The 19,956-nt window shown below is 41.1% G+C and overlaps 1 protein-coding gene across 1 annotated transcript in view; it reads left to right on the top strand.

Moving 5' to 3' along the window:
• Positions 1-19,956, top strand: part of UBXN2A (UBX domain protein 2A) — an 89,489-nt gene that overhangs the window by 61,329 nt on the left and 8,204 nt on the right. Inside the window, exons 3-6 of the mRNA XM_011972722.1 lie at positions 3,645-3,783; positions 9,327-9,433; positions 14,612-14,749; positions 16,414-16,572. Of these exons, the coding sequence (XP_011828112.1) occupies positions 3,645-3,783; positions 9,327-9,433; positions 14,612-14,749; positions 16,414-16,572 (543 nt within the window). The remainder of the gene's footprint in view (positions 1-3,644; positions 3,784-9,326; positions 9,434-14,611; positions 14,750-16,413; positions 16,573-19,956) is intronic.

Raw genomic sequence — 19,956 nt, 5'->3', positions numbered from 1 at the left:
GTCTTACTCTGTTGCCCAGGCCTGGAGTACATTGACATGATCTCAGTTCACTGCAACCTTGGCCTCCTGGGCTCAGCCTCCCAAGTCGCTGGGGCTACAGGCTGCACCACCATGCCCAGCTAATTATTTTCTTTTTTTATAGAGATGGGGTTTCGCCATGTTGCCCAGGCTGGTCTCCAATTCCTGGGCTCAAGCAATTCTCCCACTTTGACCTCCCAAAATGCTGGTATTACAGGCATGAGCCATTGTGCCTGGCTGTATTTTCTATTATAACTATTTCCTACTATAATCTCCACTCTACTCTACTCTTACTATACATTTCCACTCCACTCCACTCTACTGTACTCTGAACCTCTTATAAACATAGACTGTTTCTTACTCATCTTCATATATCCCTGTCACCTAGCATGTAGTAGATACTCAATAAATATTTGAGTAATTTGAATTCACATGATGAAGTTTAATAGAATTTACACATTAAATAAATAACATGAAGGAATAAAATTTCAGCTACTCTGGATGCTCAGCTTTATTGGCTTTGTATTTAGTAATTACTGATGGAGCACCAACTACCATCTGAACAGAAGAAACAGTTAAATACCAGAAAACATAAAATGGTTATAATGATATTACTAATATTTGAGAGTGTACTGTGTGCCAGTGTGTATACTGGTACTTACTATATACCATGTAAAGGCTTTTATATATGTTTTCATTTAATCTTCACAACAACCATGTGAAATAAGTGGTGGTATCTGTATTTTGCAAGCAAAGCAAATCAAATAGAAGTTAAGTTTCTTACCCATTGTCAGTGTGACTAAATGAAGGCACTTAAATACAAACAGCAATGCCCAGACTTTTAGACAGTGTGCTATACTGCTATGTGACTATGCTGATTAAAGGGAGGGGAAAATCACTAGTGTTATAAGAAACCATCTTAGGGTGTAACTATTTCTGTGTAAGAGGTATCATGTCATTGCTTTGGAAAAGGCATAATACTTTGTGATAATGTGGAGTGTTTTAAGAGTATATACAAGAGGACTACCTAGGGAAGGAAAAAAATGTATACCTAAGTTAAAGCACTGCCCTGAGTATCAGCATTTTAGTAACAATATAGTGATGGCCTTTTTTTTTTTTTTTAAAGAGACAAGGTCTCACTATGTTGCCCAGGCTAAAATGCAGTGGTTAGTCACTGCATTCTAGTGGGCTCAGTCAGAGCACACTACAGCCTCAAACTCCTGGCCTCAAGTGATGCTCCTCAAGTGACTACAGACGTGCACCACCACGCCAAGGCTCAGTGATGGCTGTTTTCCATGACAGTCTAGCATAGTGATTAAGAGCAGAGGCACTGGTAGCTTGAGTTCAGTTCCTAGCACTGCCTCCTAATAGCTTTGTGGTCTCTGGCAAATTACTTAAGCTTTTTCTTCATCTATTAAATGGGGATAAAAATAATACCTACCTTTTAGGGTCATTGTGAGGATTTGAATGAGTTGGCACATGTAAGGTACTTAGAATAGTTCTTTATAAGATGTCATGGTTAGGATCACAGACTTGGGAGACAGAGTAGTATGGTGGTAAGTTAACAGTTTCTAACTTATATTTCCTGGCACAGTATAAGAGGTATAGAAGTATGATTGTTATTATTTATAGAATTTGAGAAATCATATTTCTGTACTTTTATAAAATTTCCTGTGTGATTTCAAAAGAGAACAACCAGAAACCATCTTTTCTAGCAAACAGAATCTTAGATAATGTTTCTTTTTTTTTTTTTTGAGACGGAGTCTCACTCTGTCGCCAGGCTGGAGTGCCGTGGCATGATCTCGGCTCACTGCAGCCTCTGCCTCCCAGATTCAAGCGATTCTTCTGCCTCAGCCTCCTGAGTAGCTGGGACTACAGGTATGCGCCACCATGCCTAGCTAATTTTTGTATTTTTAGTAGAGATGGGGTTTCATCACGTTGTCCAGGATGGTCTCGATCTCTTGACCCTGTGATCCACCCGCCTCAGCCTCCCAAAGTGCTGGGATTACAGGCAGGAGCCACTGTGCCCGGCCTCTCCAAAACATTCTTAAAACTCAGCCAGCTGTGGCAATGTGCGCCTATAGAACCAGCTACTTGGGGGAGAATCACTTGAGCCCAGGAGGTTGAGGCAGCAGTGAGCTGTAATCATGCACTCCATCCTGGGTGACAGAATGAGACTCTGTCTCAAAAATAAACAAATAAATCACTATAAATAAAGTCTTCAGTGGGAAATATTCTGAAGTGTGCAAAGGAGCAAAAATGTAATTGTTGCTGATGCATTATCCCCTTTAGTTCAAGAGTGTTTTCTGTTACCAAAAAATGCATAGTAATCCCTTTTAAAGCCATTTTGAACCCTTTAAAAATAACACATTTTGGCCAGGAGCAATGGCTCACACCTGTAATCCCAGTACTTTGGGTGGCCAAGACAGGCATATCACTGAAGCCCAGGAGTTTGAGAGCAGCCTGGGCAACATGGTGAAATCCCATCTCTACAAAAAATTAGCTGGACATGGTGGTGCAAGCCTGTAGTCCCAGCTACTTGGGGGTCTGAAGTGGAAAGACTGGTTGAGCCCTGGAGGTTGCGACTGTAGTGAGCTGAAATCGCGCCACTACACTCCAGCCTGCGCGACAGAGAGGGACCTTGTCTCAAAAAAACCTGAAAAAACAAAGAAAACAACACACATTTTTTACTCCAGACCAGTGGTTTTTAACCTGGAGAGATTTTGCACCTAGACATATTTGGCAATGTGAAGAGATGTTTTTGGTTGTTACAACATTGGGGATTGGGGATGGGCCAGGGATGAGGATCCTACTTGTTGTATCTCATGGGTAAAGGCCAAGGATACTGTTAAACATCTGCAACAGTGATCCCCAACTTTTTTGGCACCAGCGACTGGTTTTGTGGAAGACAGTTTTTCCACCGACCTGTGAGGGGAGAAGAGGAGATGATTTTGGAATGATTCAAGCACATTACATTTATTTGCACTTTATTTCTATTATTATTACATTGTAATGTATAATGAAATAATTATACAGCTCACCATAATGTAGAATTAGTGGGAGCCCTAAGCTTGTTTTCCTGCAACTAGATGGTCCCATTTGGGGGCGATGGAAAACAGCGACAGATCATGAGGCATTAGAGTCTCAAGGAGCATGCAGCCTAGATCCCTTGGATGCTCAGTTCACAGGTTCATGCTCCTATGGGAATCTAATGCCACCACTGATCTGACAGGAGGCAGAGCTCAGGTGGTAATGTGAACGATGGGAGTGACAGTAAATACAGATGAAGCTTTGCTTGCTCGCCTGTCACTCACCACCTGCTGTATGACCTGGTTCCTGACAGGCCATGGGCCTAGGGATTGGGGATCCCAATCTCCAAGGCACAGGACACCTCAAACAGCAAAGCCTTATTCATTTCTAAATGTTAATAGAGCTGAAGTTGAGAAAACCCTGCTCTGAACTAAAAAGGGGTTAATGACTTCCCCAAGATTATATTAACTTAGAAGAGGGCCTGAACTACAGACATGCACATAGCATCTAAGTTCAATATCCTTAACTAGAACAAAGTAAGTAAATTTTTAGAGACCTAATAGTTACTAGTGTCTGTTTTTCTTTATCTTATTTAGGGTTTGTGAAACAGGATCTGATAATCAACCTCTTAGTAATAATCAACAATCAAATTGTGAATATTTTGTTGATAGCCTTTTTGAGGAAGCTCAGAAGGTTGGTTCCAAATGCGTGTCTCCCACTGAACAGAAGAAACAGGTAAATAAATGTCTATTACTTTTCTTTTTCTTCCAGTGTTTCTCAATATATGGATCTGTTAGAGGGTCCCTAAGGTCAAAATTGTTTTGTTTGTCTGAGACAAGGTCTTTCTCTGTCACCAAGACTGGAGTGCAGTGGCTCGATCCCATCTTGGCCCACGGCAGCCTCAAGCTCCTGGGTTCAAGCAGTCCTCCTGCCTCGGCTTTCCTGGGTAGCCTGGAGCTCAGGCACACACCACCATGCCCAGCTAATTGTTTTGTTCTTTTGTAGAGATTGGGTCTTGCTTTGTTGCCCAGGCTGGTCTCAAATTCCTGGGCTCAAGTAGTTCTCCTGCCTTGGTTTCCCAAAGTGCTGGGATTATAGGTATGAGGCCAAAACTGTTTTCATAATAGATATTATTTCCCTTTTTTCACTATGTTCACAAGCTAGGGACACCTATAATCCCAGCACTTTAGGAGGCTGAGGCAGAAGGATCACTTGAGCCTAGGAGTTAAAAACCAGTCTGGGCAATAAAGCAAGACCCATCTCTACAAAAGAATAAAAAAATTAACTGGGCATGGTGGCATGTGCCTGTAGTCCCAGGTTCTTGTGAGACTGAGTTGGGAGGATTGCTTGAGCTCAGGAGTTTGAGGCTGCAGTGAGCCATGACCGTACCACTGTACTCCAGCCTGGGTGACAGAGTGAGACCCTAACTGGTAAGGTAAGGGTAGGGTAAAGTAAAAAACTAACTGTTCATTTTGCACTGATACTGCAAAAGTAGTGGTGGGTAAAACTGCAACACCTTAGCAGGAATCAAGGCAGTGGCAACAAACTGCTGGCAGTTACAGGTTAACATCCCAAACCCACCGAATCCAAAAATCCAAAATGCTTCAAAATCCAAAATTTTTTTAGTGTTGACATGATGCTCAAAGGAGATGCTCATTGGGGGCATTTCAGATTTTGAGTTTTGAATTTGGAAAGCTCAACCAGCAAATATTTCAGAATCTGAAATTCAAAACCCTTCTGGTCCCAAAGATTTCAGCTAAGGGATATTCAACCTGTACTTTATTCTTTGCATATACTTCCAAGGGGGAAAAAAAACTAATTTTAATTAAGAATGTCCTTGATGAAGCAGTAGAATTTATAAATTTTGTATCTCGGCCAGGCGTGGTGGCTCATGCCTGTAATCCCAGCACTTTGGAAGGCTGAGGCGGGCAGATCATGAGGTCAGGAGTTCAAGATCAGCCTAATCAACATGATGAAACCCTGTCTCTACTAAAAGTACAAAAATTAGCCGGGCATGGTGGCGCATGCCTATAGTCCCAGCTACTCAGGAGGCTGAGGCAGGAGAATTGCGTGAACCTGGGAGGTGGAGGTTGCAGTGAGCCGAGATTGCACCACTGCACTCCAGCCTGGGCAACAGAGCTAGACTTGGTCTCAAAATAAATAAATAATTTAATTAATTAATTATGTATCTCAAACCTTGAATATACATCTTAATATTCTGTGTGACAAAATGCAAAGTATACATAAAGTATTTCTATAATACACAGAAGTGTCTCAAGGAAAGGTGCAGTTATTTGAGATCAACAAACTGTCTGCTTTTTCATGGCATATTGTTTCTGCAAGAAAGAATGGTTTACATACAGACTATGGATATTCCAACTTGCTCTGTCACCCAGGCTGGAGTGTAATAGCAAGATCTCGGCTCATTGCAACCTCCGCCTCCCAGGTTCAAGCAATTCTTCTGCCTCAGCCTCCCTAGTAGCTGGGATTATAGGCGCGCACCACCATGCCTGGCTAATGATTTGTGTTTTTAGTAGAGATGGGGTTTCACCATGTTGGTAAGGTTGGTCTCGAACTCCTGACCTTGTGATCTGCCCGCCTTGACTTCCCAAAGTTCTGGGATTACAGGCGTAAGCCACCACACCTGGCCTAGCAGATATTTTCTTTTTTTTTTTTTTTTTGAGACAGAGTGTCGCTCTGTCACCCAAGCTGGAGTGCAGTGGTGCGATCTCGGCTCACTGCAAGCTCCGCCTTCCAGGTTCACGCCATTCTCCTGCCTCAGCCTCCCAAGTAGCTGGGACTATGGGCGCCCGCCACCACGCCTGGCTAATTTTTTTTGTATTTTTAGTAGAGACAGGGTTTCACAGTGTTAGCCAGGATGGTCTCGCTCTCCTGACCTTGCGATCCACCTGCCTTGGCCTCCCAAAGTGCTGGGATTACAGGTGTGAGCCACCGCGCCTGGCTTTTTTTTTATTTTTATTTTTTAAATTTTTTTATTTTTTGAGACAGAGTCTTGCTCTGTCACCCAGGATGGAGTGCAGTGGCACAATTGGCTCACTGCAACCTCCACCTCCTGGGTTCAAGCCATTCTCCTGCTTCAGCCTCCCCAGTAGCTGGGATTACAGGCATGCACCACCATGCCTAGCTAATTTTTACATTTTAGTAGAGATGGGGTTTCACCATGTTGGACAGGCTGGTCTCGAATTTCTGACCTTGTGATCCACCCGCCTCAGCCTCCCAAAGTACTGGGATTACAGGCATGAGCCACCGCGCCCAGCCCTGCCTGGTAGATAGTTTCTAATAATGAATGAAGTGAGCCTGACACTTCAAGGAAAACAACTTATAGTAGCTGTTGAAAATGATAAATTTTTATTTAACCAACTTTTTTTTTTTGAGACGGAGTCACGCTCTGTCGCCCAGGCTGGAGTGCAGTGGCATGATCTCGGCTAACTGCAAGCTTCACCTCCCGGGTTCACACCATTCTCCTGCCTCAGCCTCCCCAGTAGCTGGGACTACAGGCGCCCGCCACCACACCTGGTTAATTTTTTTGTATTTTTAGTAGAGACAGGGTTTCATCGTGTTAGCCAGGATGGTCTCGATCTCTTGACCTTGTGATCTGCCCTCCTCGGCCTCCCAAAGTGCTGTGATTACAGGCATGAGCCACCGCGCCTGGCCTTAACCAACTTTTTAAGTGAAAATAACACTTTTAGAAAATTGTCACTATAGGCTGTGCTTGGTGGCTCACGCCTGTAATCCCACCACTTTGGGAGGCCAAGGTGGGTGAATCACTTGAGGCCAGGAGTTCAAGACTAGCCTGGCTAACATGGCGAAACTCTTTCTCTACTAAAAAATACAAAAAATTAGCTGGGCTTGGTGATGCACACCTGTAATCTCAGCTACTCAGGAGGTTAAGGCATGAGAATCACTTGAACCTGGGAGGCAGAGGTTGCAGTGAACCAAAATCGTGTCACTGCTCTCTAGCCTGGGTAACAGAGCAAGACTGTCTCAAAAAAAGAAAAGAAAAGAAAAAGCCACCATACCTTGACAGTTTCTCAAAATTTAAGGAATTTCCTAGTGAGATTAGTGTCATTTTGATAAATATAAATTTTATTATATAATTAAATGTGTCAGCAGTTGGAAGATCTGCATAATTAAGAAAACCAGTATTTTCCAAATGACCAATATATGATGTTATAAAGTGATGCATGAGTAAAAGAGCCAAAGAATCACATATACTAAAAGATTTTAATGTAACAAGTATATGAAAAGATGGTTGGTAAGTTTCAGATTCCACATTCAGATTCTCAACTAACTTTTGAGATACTACTACTACTTATTAAATTTTGATGAAGTGTCAAAGAATATCCTGGGAAGGCTATTAAAATACTTCTTTTTCTAACTGCATAACTGTAAGAGGTTTGGTTTTTTAAAAAAACATTTCAGCCGGGCACGGTGGCTCAAGCCTGTAATCCTAGCACTTTGGTCAAGAGATCGAAACCATCCTGCCTAACCCGGTGAAACCCCGTCTCTACTAAAAAATACAAAAAACTAGCCGGGCGAAGTGGCGGGTGCCTGTAGTCCCAGCTACTCGAGAGGCTGAGGCAGGAGAATGGCGTAAACCTGGGAGGCGGAGCTTGCAGTGAGCTGAGATCTGACCACTGCACTCCAGCCTGGGGGACTGAGCGAGACTCCGTCTCAAAAAAAAAAAAAAAAAGAAAAAGAAAAAAAAAATTTAAATCAAAATAACATGTCAAAGCAGACTGCGAACGGTACCAATTACGAGACCCCAGCTGATTTTTTGACTTGAGACATTTAAAAAAGTATTTATGAAAAATCCCTTCACTCTGATTTGGTTTTCAAATTAAAACTTAATCTATTAGTTGTAAAAGGCTTATGTTGAAAAGTAGCAGGCTTGTTACTCCTTGGCCCTAGCATCTACTTTCTTTTTTCTTTTTTAAGTTGGCATTTCACTCCTGTTGCCCAGACTGGAGTGCAATGGTGCGATCTTGTCTCACCGCAGCTTCCACCTCCCGGGTTCAAGCAATTCTCCTACCTCAGCCTGGGATTACGGGCATGCACCACCACGCCTGGCTAATTTGTATTTTTAGTAGAGACGGAGTTTCTCCATGTTGGTCAGGCTGGTCTTGAACTCCTGACCTCAGGTGATCCGCCTGCCTTGGCCTCCCAAAGTGCTAGGATTACAGGCATGAGCCACTGCATCTGGCCACATCTACTTTCCAGAGGCAACAAGTTGTAACTCTTAGGTATTTCTACTGACACGAGCTTTCTGTTTCTGATAATATGCTAATAGTGATAGTTCTTGATTTTTCAGATTTTTGAATTATGTATTCACTTTGTATTATAGATAATAAGGATTTAACTCTTTTTCTACCTTCCCCCTCTCCCCAAATCACCTCTTCCCATTCTTCTAACATAGTTATGTTACAATTGGGGATTAAATCAATTGTTATTTGTATCTGTAAAAGTGTAAATACCATACAACTGTACAGCATAAGCGAAAGCCACCATGCCTGGCCCACAAGTTAAAATTTTTCTAAGAGAAGACTCTGGTGAAACCCTCCTTCCTTCAGTGGACTGGTTGTCCACTGGGGAACTCTACTGCTCTTGCTCTGGAATCTATAATCCTGAGTATTCTCCTCTCTCCTGATTACTCAATTCTATGCCTCGCCCAACATCACCTCCTCCTTATATTTTAATGTTTATGAAGCCAGTTGTATTAGTCCATTTTTACGCTGCTGATAAAGACATACCCGAGACTGGGAAGAAAGGAAGTTTAATTTGACTTACAGTTCCACATGGCTGGGGAGGTCTCATGATCATGGCACCAGCAGCAGAAAATGAGCAAGAAGCAAAAGTGGAAACTCCTGATAAACCCTCCAGATCTTGTGAGACTTACTCACTATCACAAGAATTGCGTGAGAAAGATGGGCCCCCATGATTTAATTATCTCCCCCTTGGTCCCTCCCACAACACATGGGAATTCTGGGAGATACAATTCAACTTGAGATTTTGGTGGGGACACAGCCAAACCATATCAATGATTTTAATTTTTTGTAGAAACTGGGTCTTGCTATGTTGCCAGGGCTGGTGTCCAACTCCTAGGCTCAAGTAGTCGTGCCTTGGCCTCCCGAAGTGCTGGGATTACAGGAGTGAACCACCCTACCCAGCTTGAATAGTGATAGAAGAAATTTTCAAAGAACATTCAATCCTACTACATTTTATTAACATGATGCATTTTGTTTCCTACTGTTTTGCAGGTAGATGTAAATATAAAATTATGGAAAAACGGATTCACCGTCAACGATGATTTCAGAAGTTATTCCGATGGTGCCAGTCAGCAGTTTTTGAACTCCATCAAAAAAGGGTGAGTAGCCAGGTGTGGTGGCTCAAGCCTGTAATCCCAAAACTTTGGCAGGCTATGCTTGAGCTCAGGAGTTCAAGGCCAGCCTGGGTAGTAACATAGCCAGACCTTATCTCTACTTAAAAAAAACATTACCCAGCCAGCCCAGCTACTCAGGATTGCTTGCACGTGGGAGATTGAGGCTACAGTGAGACATACTTGCATCCTGCACTCCAGCCTGGGCAACAGCACGAGGCCCTGTCTCCAAAAAAAAAAAAAAGGCGGGGGATGGGGGGCAGCGAGCATGGTGGCTGGTGCCTGTGATCCCAGCACTTTGGGAGGCCGAGGCGGGCAGATCACCTGAGGTTGGGAGTTCCAGACCAGCCTGACCAACATGGAGAAACCCCATCTCTACTAAAAATACAAAATTAGCCAAGTGTGGTGGCACATGCCTGTAATCCCAGCTACTCGGGAGGCTGAGGCAGGAGAATGGCTGAAATCCAAGAGGCGGAGGTTGCAGTGAGCCAAGATTGCACCATTGCACTCTAGCCTGGGCAACAAGAGCAAAACTCCATCTCAAAAACAAAACAAAACAAAACAAAAACAAGGTGGGGTAAGTAATCTTTGTAATAGGAAGATCCTTTAGGCATTTTTTTTTTTTTTTGGTGAAAGAATCTATGTTAATGTTCACACACCCCCTACACATTCACAGATACACTTTTTCTTTTGTACATTCACATTTTTATAAGATGAATTTTCTTAAGAGAACCACAACTACAGGTTTTTTTTCAAGATGGTGTCTCGCTCTTTCAGGCTGGAGTACGGTGGCATGATCTCAGCTCAATGCAGCCTCCGCATTCTGGGGTCAAGTGATTCTCGTGCCTCAGCCTCCCGAGTAGGTGAGATTACAGGTGCCTGCCACGGTGCCCATCTAATTTTTATATTTTTAGTAAAGAACAGGGTTTTACCATGTTGGCCAGGCTAGTCTCGAACTCCTTACCTCAAGTGATGATCTGCCTGCTCTGCCTCCCAAAGTGCTGAGATTACAGGCATGAGCCACCACGCCCAGCCAACAACTATAATTTTGAAGAAAGTTTAGGAACTTGAATTCTGATCAACCCAAATCTTACTTAAACTAATTTACTAAGTATTTTCTAATACCTCATTTTCTTTATTATTTAATATTTATGTTTAAATATCTTTAAAGTCTTTAAAATGATCATGGTGGAACTCTGACCCTTCTCTGGCTTGGCAGGCTGCCCGATTAATGAATAAAAATTTTAAAAGAAAAAAAATTGTTGCCGGACACAGTGGCTCACATCTGTAATCCCAGCACTTTGGGAGGCTGAGGCCGGTAGATCACAAGGTCAGGAGTTCGAGACCAGCCTGGCCAACATAGTGAAACCCCATCTCTACTAAAAATACAAAAATTAGCCGTGCATGGTGGCACATGCCTGTTAGTCCCAGCTACTCGGGAGGCTGAGGCAGGAGAATCGCTTGAACCCGCGAGGCAGAGGCTGTGGTGAGCCGAGATCATACCACTGCACCCTGGCCTGGGCAACAGAACCAGACTCCATCTCAAAAAAAAAAAATTGTAATGTTTACTATATATTTATGAATCTTAAGTATTATACATGCTTGGTCTAGAAAAGTTTTTTAAGTATTAAGAACTCGAAAATCAGCCAGGCGTTGTGGCTCATGCCTGTAATCGCAGCACTTTGGGAGGCCGAGGTGGGTGGATCACCTGTGGTCAGGAGTTCAAGACCAGCCTCGCCAACATGGCGAAACCCCATCTCTACTAAAATATACTAAAATTAGCTGGGCAAAGTAGCAGGCGCCTGTAATCTCAGCTACTTCAGAGGCTGAGGCAGGGAGAATTGCTTGAACCCAGGAGGCGGAGGTTGCAGTGAGCCAAGATGGTGCCACTGTACTTCAGCCTGGGTGACAGAGCGAGACTCTGTCTCAAAAAAAAAGAACTTAAAAATCACTTATAATTTAACCACTCACAAGTAACTATTGTTAACATTTTTGTTGAATTTCATTCTATCATTTGTGTCCATAGATGCATATATATACTACATATATATTTATTTTTAAAACAATTTTAAAATCATCATCAAATATTTCAATATATCTGAATATTATTTTATCACAACAGTGCCCCATAATTTTTATATATACTTAAAATGTTCTTGGCAACATAGATTTTTTTGTTTTTATGTTTTTTGGGGCTGGAGTGCAGTGGCATGATCATAGCTCACTGCAGCTTCAAACTCCCCATCTCAAGTGGTCCTCCTACCTCGGCCTCCCAAATAACTGGAACTATAGGTGTGTGTCACCATGCCCAGCTAATTTTTTTTAAATTTTTAGTAGAGATGAAATCTTGCTGTGTTACCCAGGCTGGTCTCAAACTCCTGAGCTCAAGCGATCCTCCTGCCTCGACCTGCCAAAGTGCTGGGATTACCAGCGTGACCCACCATGCCCAGCCAAGTATTTTAAACTTTGCCACTATGAAAAATATTTTTGACTATTTTCTTGTACTTATGTTAAAAAAAAAAAAAAAACCAGCTTTGTTTAGATATAATTAACCTACCATAAAATTCATCCCTTTGAAGTATATAGTTCAGTATTTTTAATACATCTACAGAGTTTTACAGTCATCAGCACAGTCTAATTTCAGAATATCATTATCACCCCCAAAAGCCAAATATATACTAGAAGTCACTCTCCATTTTTCCCTTCACTGCAGCCCTAACATAACCATGAATCCACTTTGTGTCTATCTCTATGGATTTCCGTCTCTATGCATTTGCCTGTTCAACTCATTTTCACATTTTGGGCTATTATGAATAATGCTACTATGAACATTTATATACAAGTTTTTGTGTGGTCATATGGTTTCATTTCTCTCAGGTATAAATCTAGGAGTGGAATTATTAACTCTTATGTTAACTTTATGAAGAACTGCCCAAATGTATTCCAAAGTGGCTGTACCATTTAACATTCCTACCAGCCATGTATGAGGGTTCCAATTTTCCACATCATAATACATGTTAGCTTCTGTTTTTTTAAATTATAGCCATTTTAGTGGTTGTGAAGGGATATGTCATTCTGGTTTTGATTTACATTTCTCTAATGACCAGTGATGTTGAGTGTCTTTTCATGTGCTTATTGGCCATTTGTACATCTTCTTTGGAGAAATGTCTGTTCAAATCCTCTGTCCAGTTTTTTGCTTTTTTTTTTTTTTTTTGAGACAGAATCTTACTCTGTCGGCCAGGCTGGAGTGCAGTGGCATGATCTCGGCTCACTGCAACCTCCACCTCCCAGGTTCAAGTGATTCTCCTGCCTCAGCCTCCCAAGTAGCTGGGATTACAGGCATGAAACACCACACCCGGCTAGGGTTTTACCATGTTGGCCAGGCTGGTCTTGAACTCCTGACCTCTGGTGATCCACCTGCCTGGGCCTTTCACATTGCTGGAATTAGAGGCGTGAGCCACTGTGCTTAGCCTGTTTGTATTTTCAGGTGGGTTATTTGCCTTTTTGTTGAGTTGTAAGAATTCTTCATTTTTTCTGAATACAAATTCCTTATCAGATACATGATTTGCGAATATTTTATCTCATTCTTTGAGTGCCTTTTGACTCAAACAGAAAAAAATAAAACAATTACATAGAATTACAGTATGTATAGAGTGGTATTTATTCACTAAAATATTTTTTAAACTTTCTTATTGAAGTATGGCTTATATACACAAAAATACAGGCCAGGTAGGCCAGGTGCAGTGGCTAATGCCTGTAATCTCAGCACTTTGGGAGGCGAAGGCAGGAGGATCATTTGAGCCCAGGAATTAAACCAGCCCTGGCAACATAGCGAGAACCTTTCTCTACAAAAAAAAAACCTAAAAAATCACCTGGGTGGCGCACGCCTGTAGTTTTGGCTACTCAGGCAGCTAAGATGGGACAATCGCTTGAGTCCAAGAGGTCGCAGCTACAGTGACCCATGTTGGTGCCACTGGACTCCAGCCTGGGCAACAGAGTGAGCTCCTATCTCCAAAAAAAAAAAAAAAGAAAGAAAAAGAAAAAAGAAAAGTACAGAAATCATAAATATATACTAAATGAATTTGTATTATTATTCTGTCAGAATAAATCAACTACTTTATTAGAATTTGTTAAAATTTGTCCTTTGGCCAGGCGTGGTGGCTTACGCCTGTAATCCCAACACTTTGGGAGGCTGAGGTGGGCAGATCACTTGAGCCTAGGAGTTCAGGACCAGCCTGGACAACATGGTGAAATCCCATCTTTACAAAAAATACAAAAATTAGCTGGGCATGGTGGCCTATAGTCCCAACTACTCAGGAGTCTGAGGCAGGAGGATTGCTTCAGCCCAGGAGGTCATGCAGTGAGCCATGATTGCACCTCTGCACTCCAGCCTGGGCAACAGAATGAGACCCTGTCCACCCCACCCCCACCAAAAACAAAAACAAACACAAAAAACTCAAATTGCTTAGTTAACAGCGATGTCCAGTCTTTTGGCTTCCTGGGTTACACTGGAAGAAGAAGAGTGGTCTTGGGGCACACATAAAATACGAAAATACACAAATAATAACGATAGCCAATAAGCTTAAAAAAATTGCAAAAAAATCTCATAAATCTCATAATGTTTTAAGAAACTTTACAAATTTTTGTTGGGTCACATTCAAAGCCATCCCAAGCCACCGGTTGGACAAGCTTGGTGTAGTATATAGTCATCAAGTATTTCATGACTTTAGTACTATTCTAGGTACTGCTATAAAACTCATGCTGGTTGCAGGGCGGTGGTTCACGCCTATAATCCCAGCACTTTGGGAGGCTGAGGGAGGAAGATCGCTTGAGCCCAGGAGTTCAAGACCAGCCTGGACAAGATCCTGTCTCTACAGAAAATTTAAAAAATATATGTTTTCACAATAAAAAATAATAATAATTAAAACTCATGCTATTCATGAGCTTATGGTCTTAAAAATTATATTGTTCTTGTGGCTTTTTGGTGTTGTTCATATTATTTAACTACATTGTTTTGAATATATTTGGTTATTTCATTGTAGGGAATATTATATATCTTATTTCTGTATATTTCTACGTATTATTCATTTTTTGTATGTACAGAATGTTTTTCAGAGAAATAAAATACCCAGGGAGCTTTATCATTTTATTTCTTTGTTTTCCAAGGGAATTACCTTCAGAATTACAGGGAATTTTTGATAAAGAGGAGGTAGACGTTAAAGTTGAAGACAAGAAAAATGAAATATGTTTGTCTACAAAGCCTGTGTTCCAGCCCTTTTCAGGACAGGGTCACAGACTAGGAAGGTAAGTATGCCTATTGTCTTGTTTTCCATAGATCAAGGCTTAACTAATATTCTGTCTATCATTATTTTACCCATGTAGATCACATGAATAGAGCTTATCATTTCTCCCATTGGAAATTAGATTTTTTTTAATGTTAATTTTTATGAGGACTCCTAAGTCATAGTTACCTAAGTGTATATTCACAATGCCTGGCCGGGTGCAATGGCCCATGCCTGTAATCCCAGCACTTTGGGAGGCCAAGGTGGGCGGATCACCTGAGGTCAGGAGTTCGAGACCAGCCAGACAAACATGGAGAAACCCTGTCTCTACTAAAAATACAAAAAAATTAGCCAGGCGTGGTGGCACATGTCTGTAATCCCAGCTCCTCAGGAGGCTGAGGCAGGAGAATCGCTTGAACCCAGGAGGCAGAGGTTGCAGTGAGCCGAGATCGTGCCATTGCTCTCCAGTCTAGGCAACAAGAGTGAAACTCCATTTCAAAAAAAAAAAAAAAAAAATGCCAGCACCACACTAAAAAATCTTGGAGGTTTTTTTGTTTTTTTCAAATCAAAAGGGCTTGGCTCTTTATGGACAGAATTCAGTTGGTAAGTTCTTTTCTCTCCCTTTCACTCACCACTATAGAGTACATGTGCTAGCTTTTGAATATTATTGTTCTTTTTTTTTTTTTCTTTTTTTTTTTGAGACAGAGTCTCACTCTGTTGCCCAGGCTGGAGTGTAGCAGCACGATCTTGGCTCACTGCAACTTCTGCCTCCCTGGTTCAAGCAATCCTTCTGCCTCAGCTCTTCTAGTAGCTGGGATTACAGGCACACACCCCCATGCCCAGCCAATTTTTGTATTTTTAGTAGAGACAGGGTTTCGCCATGTTGGCCAGGCTGGTCTTGAACTCCTGCCCTCAGGTGATCCACCCACCTCGGCCTCCCAAAGTGCTGGGATTACAGATGTGAGCCACCACGCCCAGCCTATTGTTCTCTTTTATGGTTACCACTGCCTGCAACATTTTGTTCTATGATCTATGTATGAATTTTGAGGTAATAAAAATGAAAATCAGTGTCAGTATCAAAGCCTTAAATTATTTTCAAGTTTTACAGTTTCCATCCTATCTAACAGAATACGCAGAGAGATTAGATAGATATGGGAGCTCTTTGATTTTTATAAATTCTCATATTTTTAATTATCAAGATTGGTAAGGTACATACATATTCATCCACATGTACAAATATATCTGGATGCACCCTTCAGAATGATCAGGAAGTACTTTATTTAGTTTCTTTTTCATTATAACCTAAGGACTAAGCTCAATAAAGAATTTATCATTTATTTTAGAAATTTAACCTGGGCAGTAGGAAAAGGTAAAGTCCATAGATCTGTGAACCTTCTTTAAAATTATCCATTCTGTAAAGCACTAGTCAATAAATACCAGTACTAATATATGTAGCTTACAAATTACTTGGATATGTATAGTTTCATCAGATTATTAGAACCATCATACCATCATATATTGTGGACATAAATAATATATCTTTCGTTATTATTGAAGAAACAGATATAGCTTACAAAAATCTTCCTAAAAGCTATACTTGCTGTAATATTTTTATAGTAATTATTTAATGATAAAGGTTTATTGAATGGAAAAACATGTCTAACTTTGTTGTCTGGATTTCCTTAGTGCCACACCAAAAATTGTTTCTAAAGCAAAGAATATTGCAGTTGAAAATAAAAATAATTTGTCTGCTGTTCCGCTGAACAACTTGGAACCCATTACTAATATACAGATCTGGTTAGCCAATGGGAAAAGGATTGTTCAGAAATTTAACATTTCTCATAGGTGAGTCTTCAATTTCAGTATATGATTTTTTTTCACCAAGTTTAAATTTCATTTCTTCTTTTCAGTTCAGTCAACAGTTTAATTTTAGAGATAGAATCTTTGTTACCCAGGCCAGAGTGCAGTAGCACAGTCATAGCCCACTGCAGTCTTGAAGTCCTGGATTCAAGCAGTCCTCCTACCTCAGCCTCCTGAGTTGTAGAACTACAGCCACATGCCACCATGCCCCGCTAACTTTTTTTTTTTTTTTTTTTATGTATTGCCAGCTAATTTTAAAAACTGTTTTTTAGAAAGGGGGTCTCACTGTGTTGCCCAGACTGGTCTCAAACTCCTGGACTGAATTCATCCTCCTGCCTTAGCCTGGGCTTACAGGCATGAGCCACCACGCCCAGCCAACAACTATAATTTTGAAGAAAGTTTAGGAACTTGAATTCTGATCAACCCAAATCTTACTTAAACTAATTTACTAAGTATTTTCTAATACCTCATTTTCTTTATTATTTAATATTTATGTTTAAATATCTTTAAAGTCTTTAAAATGATCATGGTGGAACTCTGACCCTTCTCTGGCTTGGCAGGCTGCCCGATTAATGAATAAAAATTTTAAAAGAAAAAAAATTGTTGCCGGACACAGTGGCTCACATCTGTAATCCCAGCACTTTGGGAGGCTGAGGCCGGTAGATCACAAGGTCAGGAGTTCGAGACCAGCCTGGCCAACATAGTGAAACCCCATCTCTACTAAAAATACAAAAATTAGCCGTGCATGGTGGCACATGCCTGTTAGTCCCAGCTACTCGGGAGGCTGAGGCAGGAGAATCGCTTGAACCCGCGAGGCAGAGGCTGTGGTGAGCCGAGATCATACCACTGCACCCTGGCCTGGGCAACAGAACCAGACTCCATCTCAAAAAAAAAAAATTGTAATGTTTACTATATATTTATGAATCTTAAGTATTATACATGCTTGGTCTAGAAAAGTTTTTTAAGTATTAAGAACTCGAAAATCAGCCAGGCGTTGTGGCTCATGCCTGTAATCGCAGCACTTTGGGAGGCCGAGGTGGGTGGATCACCTGTGGTCAGGAGTTCAAGACCAGCCTCGCCAACATGGCGAAACCCCATCTCTACTAAAATATACTAAAATTAGCTGGGCAAAGTAGCAGGCGCCTGTAATCTCAGCTACTTCAGAGGCTGAGGCAGGGAGAATTGCTTGAACCCAGGAGGCGGAGGTTGCAGTGAGCCAAGATGGTGCCACTGTACTTCAGCCTGGGTGACAGAGCGAGACTCTGTCTCAAAAAAAAAGAACTTAAAAATCACTTATAATTTAACCACTCACAAGTAACTATTGTTAACATTTTTGTTGAATTTCATTCTATCATTTGTGTCCATAGATGCATATATATACTACATATATATTTATTTTTAAAACAATTTTAAAATCATCATCAAATATTTCAATATATCTGAATATTATTTTATCACAACAGTGCCCCATAATTTTTATATATACTTAAAATGTTCTTGGCAACATAGATTTTTTTGTTTTTATGTTTTTTGGGGCTGGAGTGCAGTGGCATGATCATAGCTCACTGCAGCTTCAAACTCCCCATCTCAAGTGGTCCTCCTACCTCGGCCTCCCAAATAACTGGAACTATAGGTGTGTGTCACCATGCCCAGCTAATTTTTTTTAAATTTTTAGTAGAGATGAAATCTTGCTGTGTTACCCAGGCTGGTCTCAAACTCCTGAGCTCAAGCGATCCTCCTGCCTCGACCTGCCAAAGTGCTGGGATTACCAGCGTGACCCACCATGCCCAGCCAAGTATTTTAAACTTTGCCACTATGAAAAATATTTTTGACTATTTTCTTGTACTTATGTTAAAAAAAAAAAAAAAACCAGCTTTGTTTAGATATAATTAACCTACCATAAAATTCATCCCTTTGAAGTATATAGTTCAGTATTTTTAATACATCTACAGAGTTTTACAGTCATCAGCACAGTCTAATTTCAGAATATCATTATCACCCCCAAAAGCCAAATATATACTAGAAGTCACTCTCCATTTTTCCCTTCACTGCAGCCCTAACATAACCATGAATCCACTTTGTGTCTATCTCTATGGATTTCCGTCTCTATGCATTTGCCTGTTCAACTCATTTTCACATTTTGGGCTATTATGAATAATGCTACTATGAACATTTATATACAAGTTTTTGTGTGGTCATATGGTTTCATTTCTCTCAGGTATAAATCTAGGAGTGGAATTATTAACTCTTATGTTAACTTTATGAAGAACTGCCCAAATGTATTCCAAAGTGGCTGTACCATTTAACATTCCTACCAGCCATGTATGAGGGTTCCAATTTTCCACATCATAATACATGTTAGCTTCTGTTTTTTTAAATTATAGCCATTTTAGTGGTTGTGAAGGGATATGTCATTCTGGTTTTGATTTACATTTCTCTAATGACCAGTGATGTTGAGTGTCTTTTCATGTGCTTATTGGCCATTTGTACATCTTCTTTGGAGAAATGTCTGTTCAAATCCTCTGTCCAGTTTTTTGCTTTTTTTTTTTTTTTTTTGAGACAGAATCTTACTCTGTCGGCCAGGCTGGAGTGCAGTGGCATGATCTCGGCTCACTGCAACCTCCACCTCCCAGGTTCAAGTGATTCTCCTGCCTCAGCCTCCCAAGTAGCTGGGATTACAGGCATGAAACACCACACCCGGCTAGGGTTTTACCATGTTGGCCAGGCTGGTCTTGAACTCCTGACCTCTGGTGATCCACCTGCCTGGGCCTTTCACATTGCTGGAATTAGAGGCGTGAGCCACTGTGCTTAGCCTGTTTGTATTTTCAGGTGGGTTATTTGCCTTTTTGTTGAGTTGTAAGAATTCTTCATTTTTTCTGAATACAAATTCCTTATCAGATACATGATTTGCGAATATTTTATCTCATTCTTTGAGTGCCTTTTGACTCAAACAGAAAAAAATAAAACAATTACATAGAATTACAGTATGTATAGAGTGGTATTTATTCACTAAAATATTTTTTAAACTTTCTTATTGAAGTATGGCTTATATACACAAAAATACAGGCCAGGTAGGCCAGGTGCAGTGGCTAATGCCTGTAATCTCAGCACTTTGGGAGGCGAAGGCAGGAGGATCATTTGAGCCCAGGAATTAAACCAGCCCTGGCAACATAGCGAGAACCTTTCTCTACAAAAAAAAAACCTAAAAAATCACCTGGGTGGCGCACGCCTGTAGTTTTGGCTACTCAGGCAGCTAAGATGGGACAATCGCTTGAGTCCAAGAGGTCGCAGCTACAGTGACCCATGTTGGTGCCACTGGACTCCAGCCTGGGCAACAGAGTGAGCTCCTATCTCCAAAAAAAAAAAAAA

The sequence above is a fragment of the Mandrillus leucophaeus genome, unplaced genomic scaffold (genome assembly GCF_000951045.1).
Source record: "Mandrillus leucophaeus isolate KB7577 unplaced genomic scaffold, Mleu.le_1.0 Scaffold13, whole genome shotgun sequence".
NCBI lineage: Eukaryota > Metazoa > Chordata > Mammalia > Primates > Cercopithecidae > Mandrillus > Mandrillus leucophaeus.
This window is presented reverse-complemented; position numbering and strand designations above follow the sequence as displayed.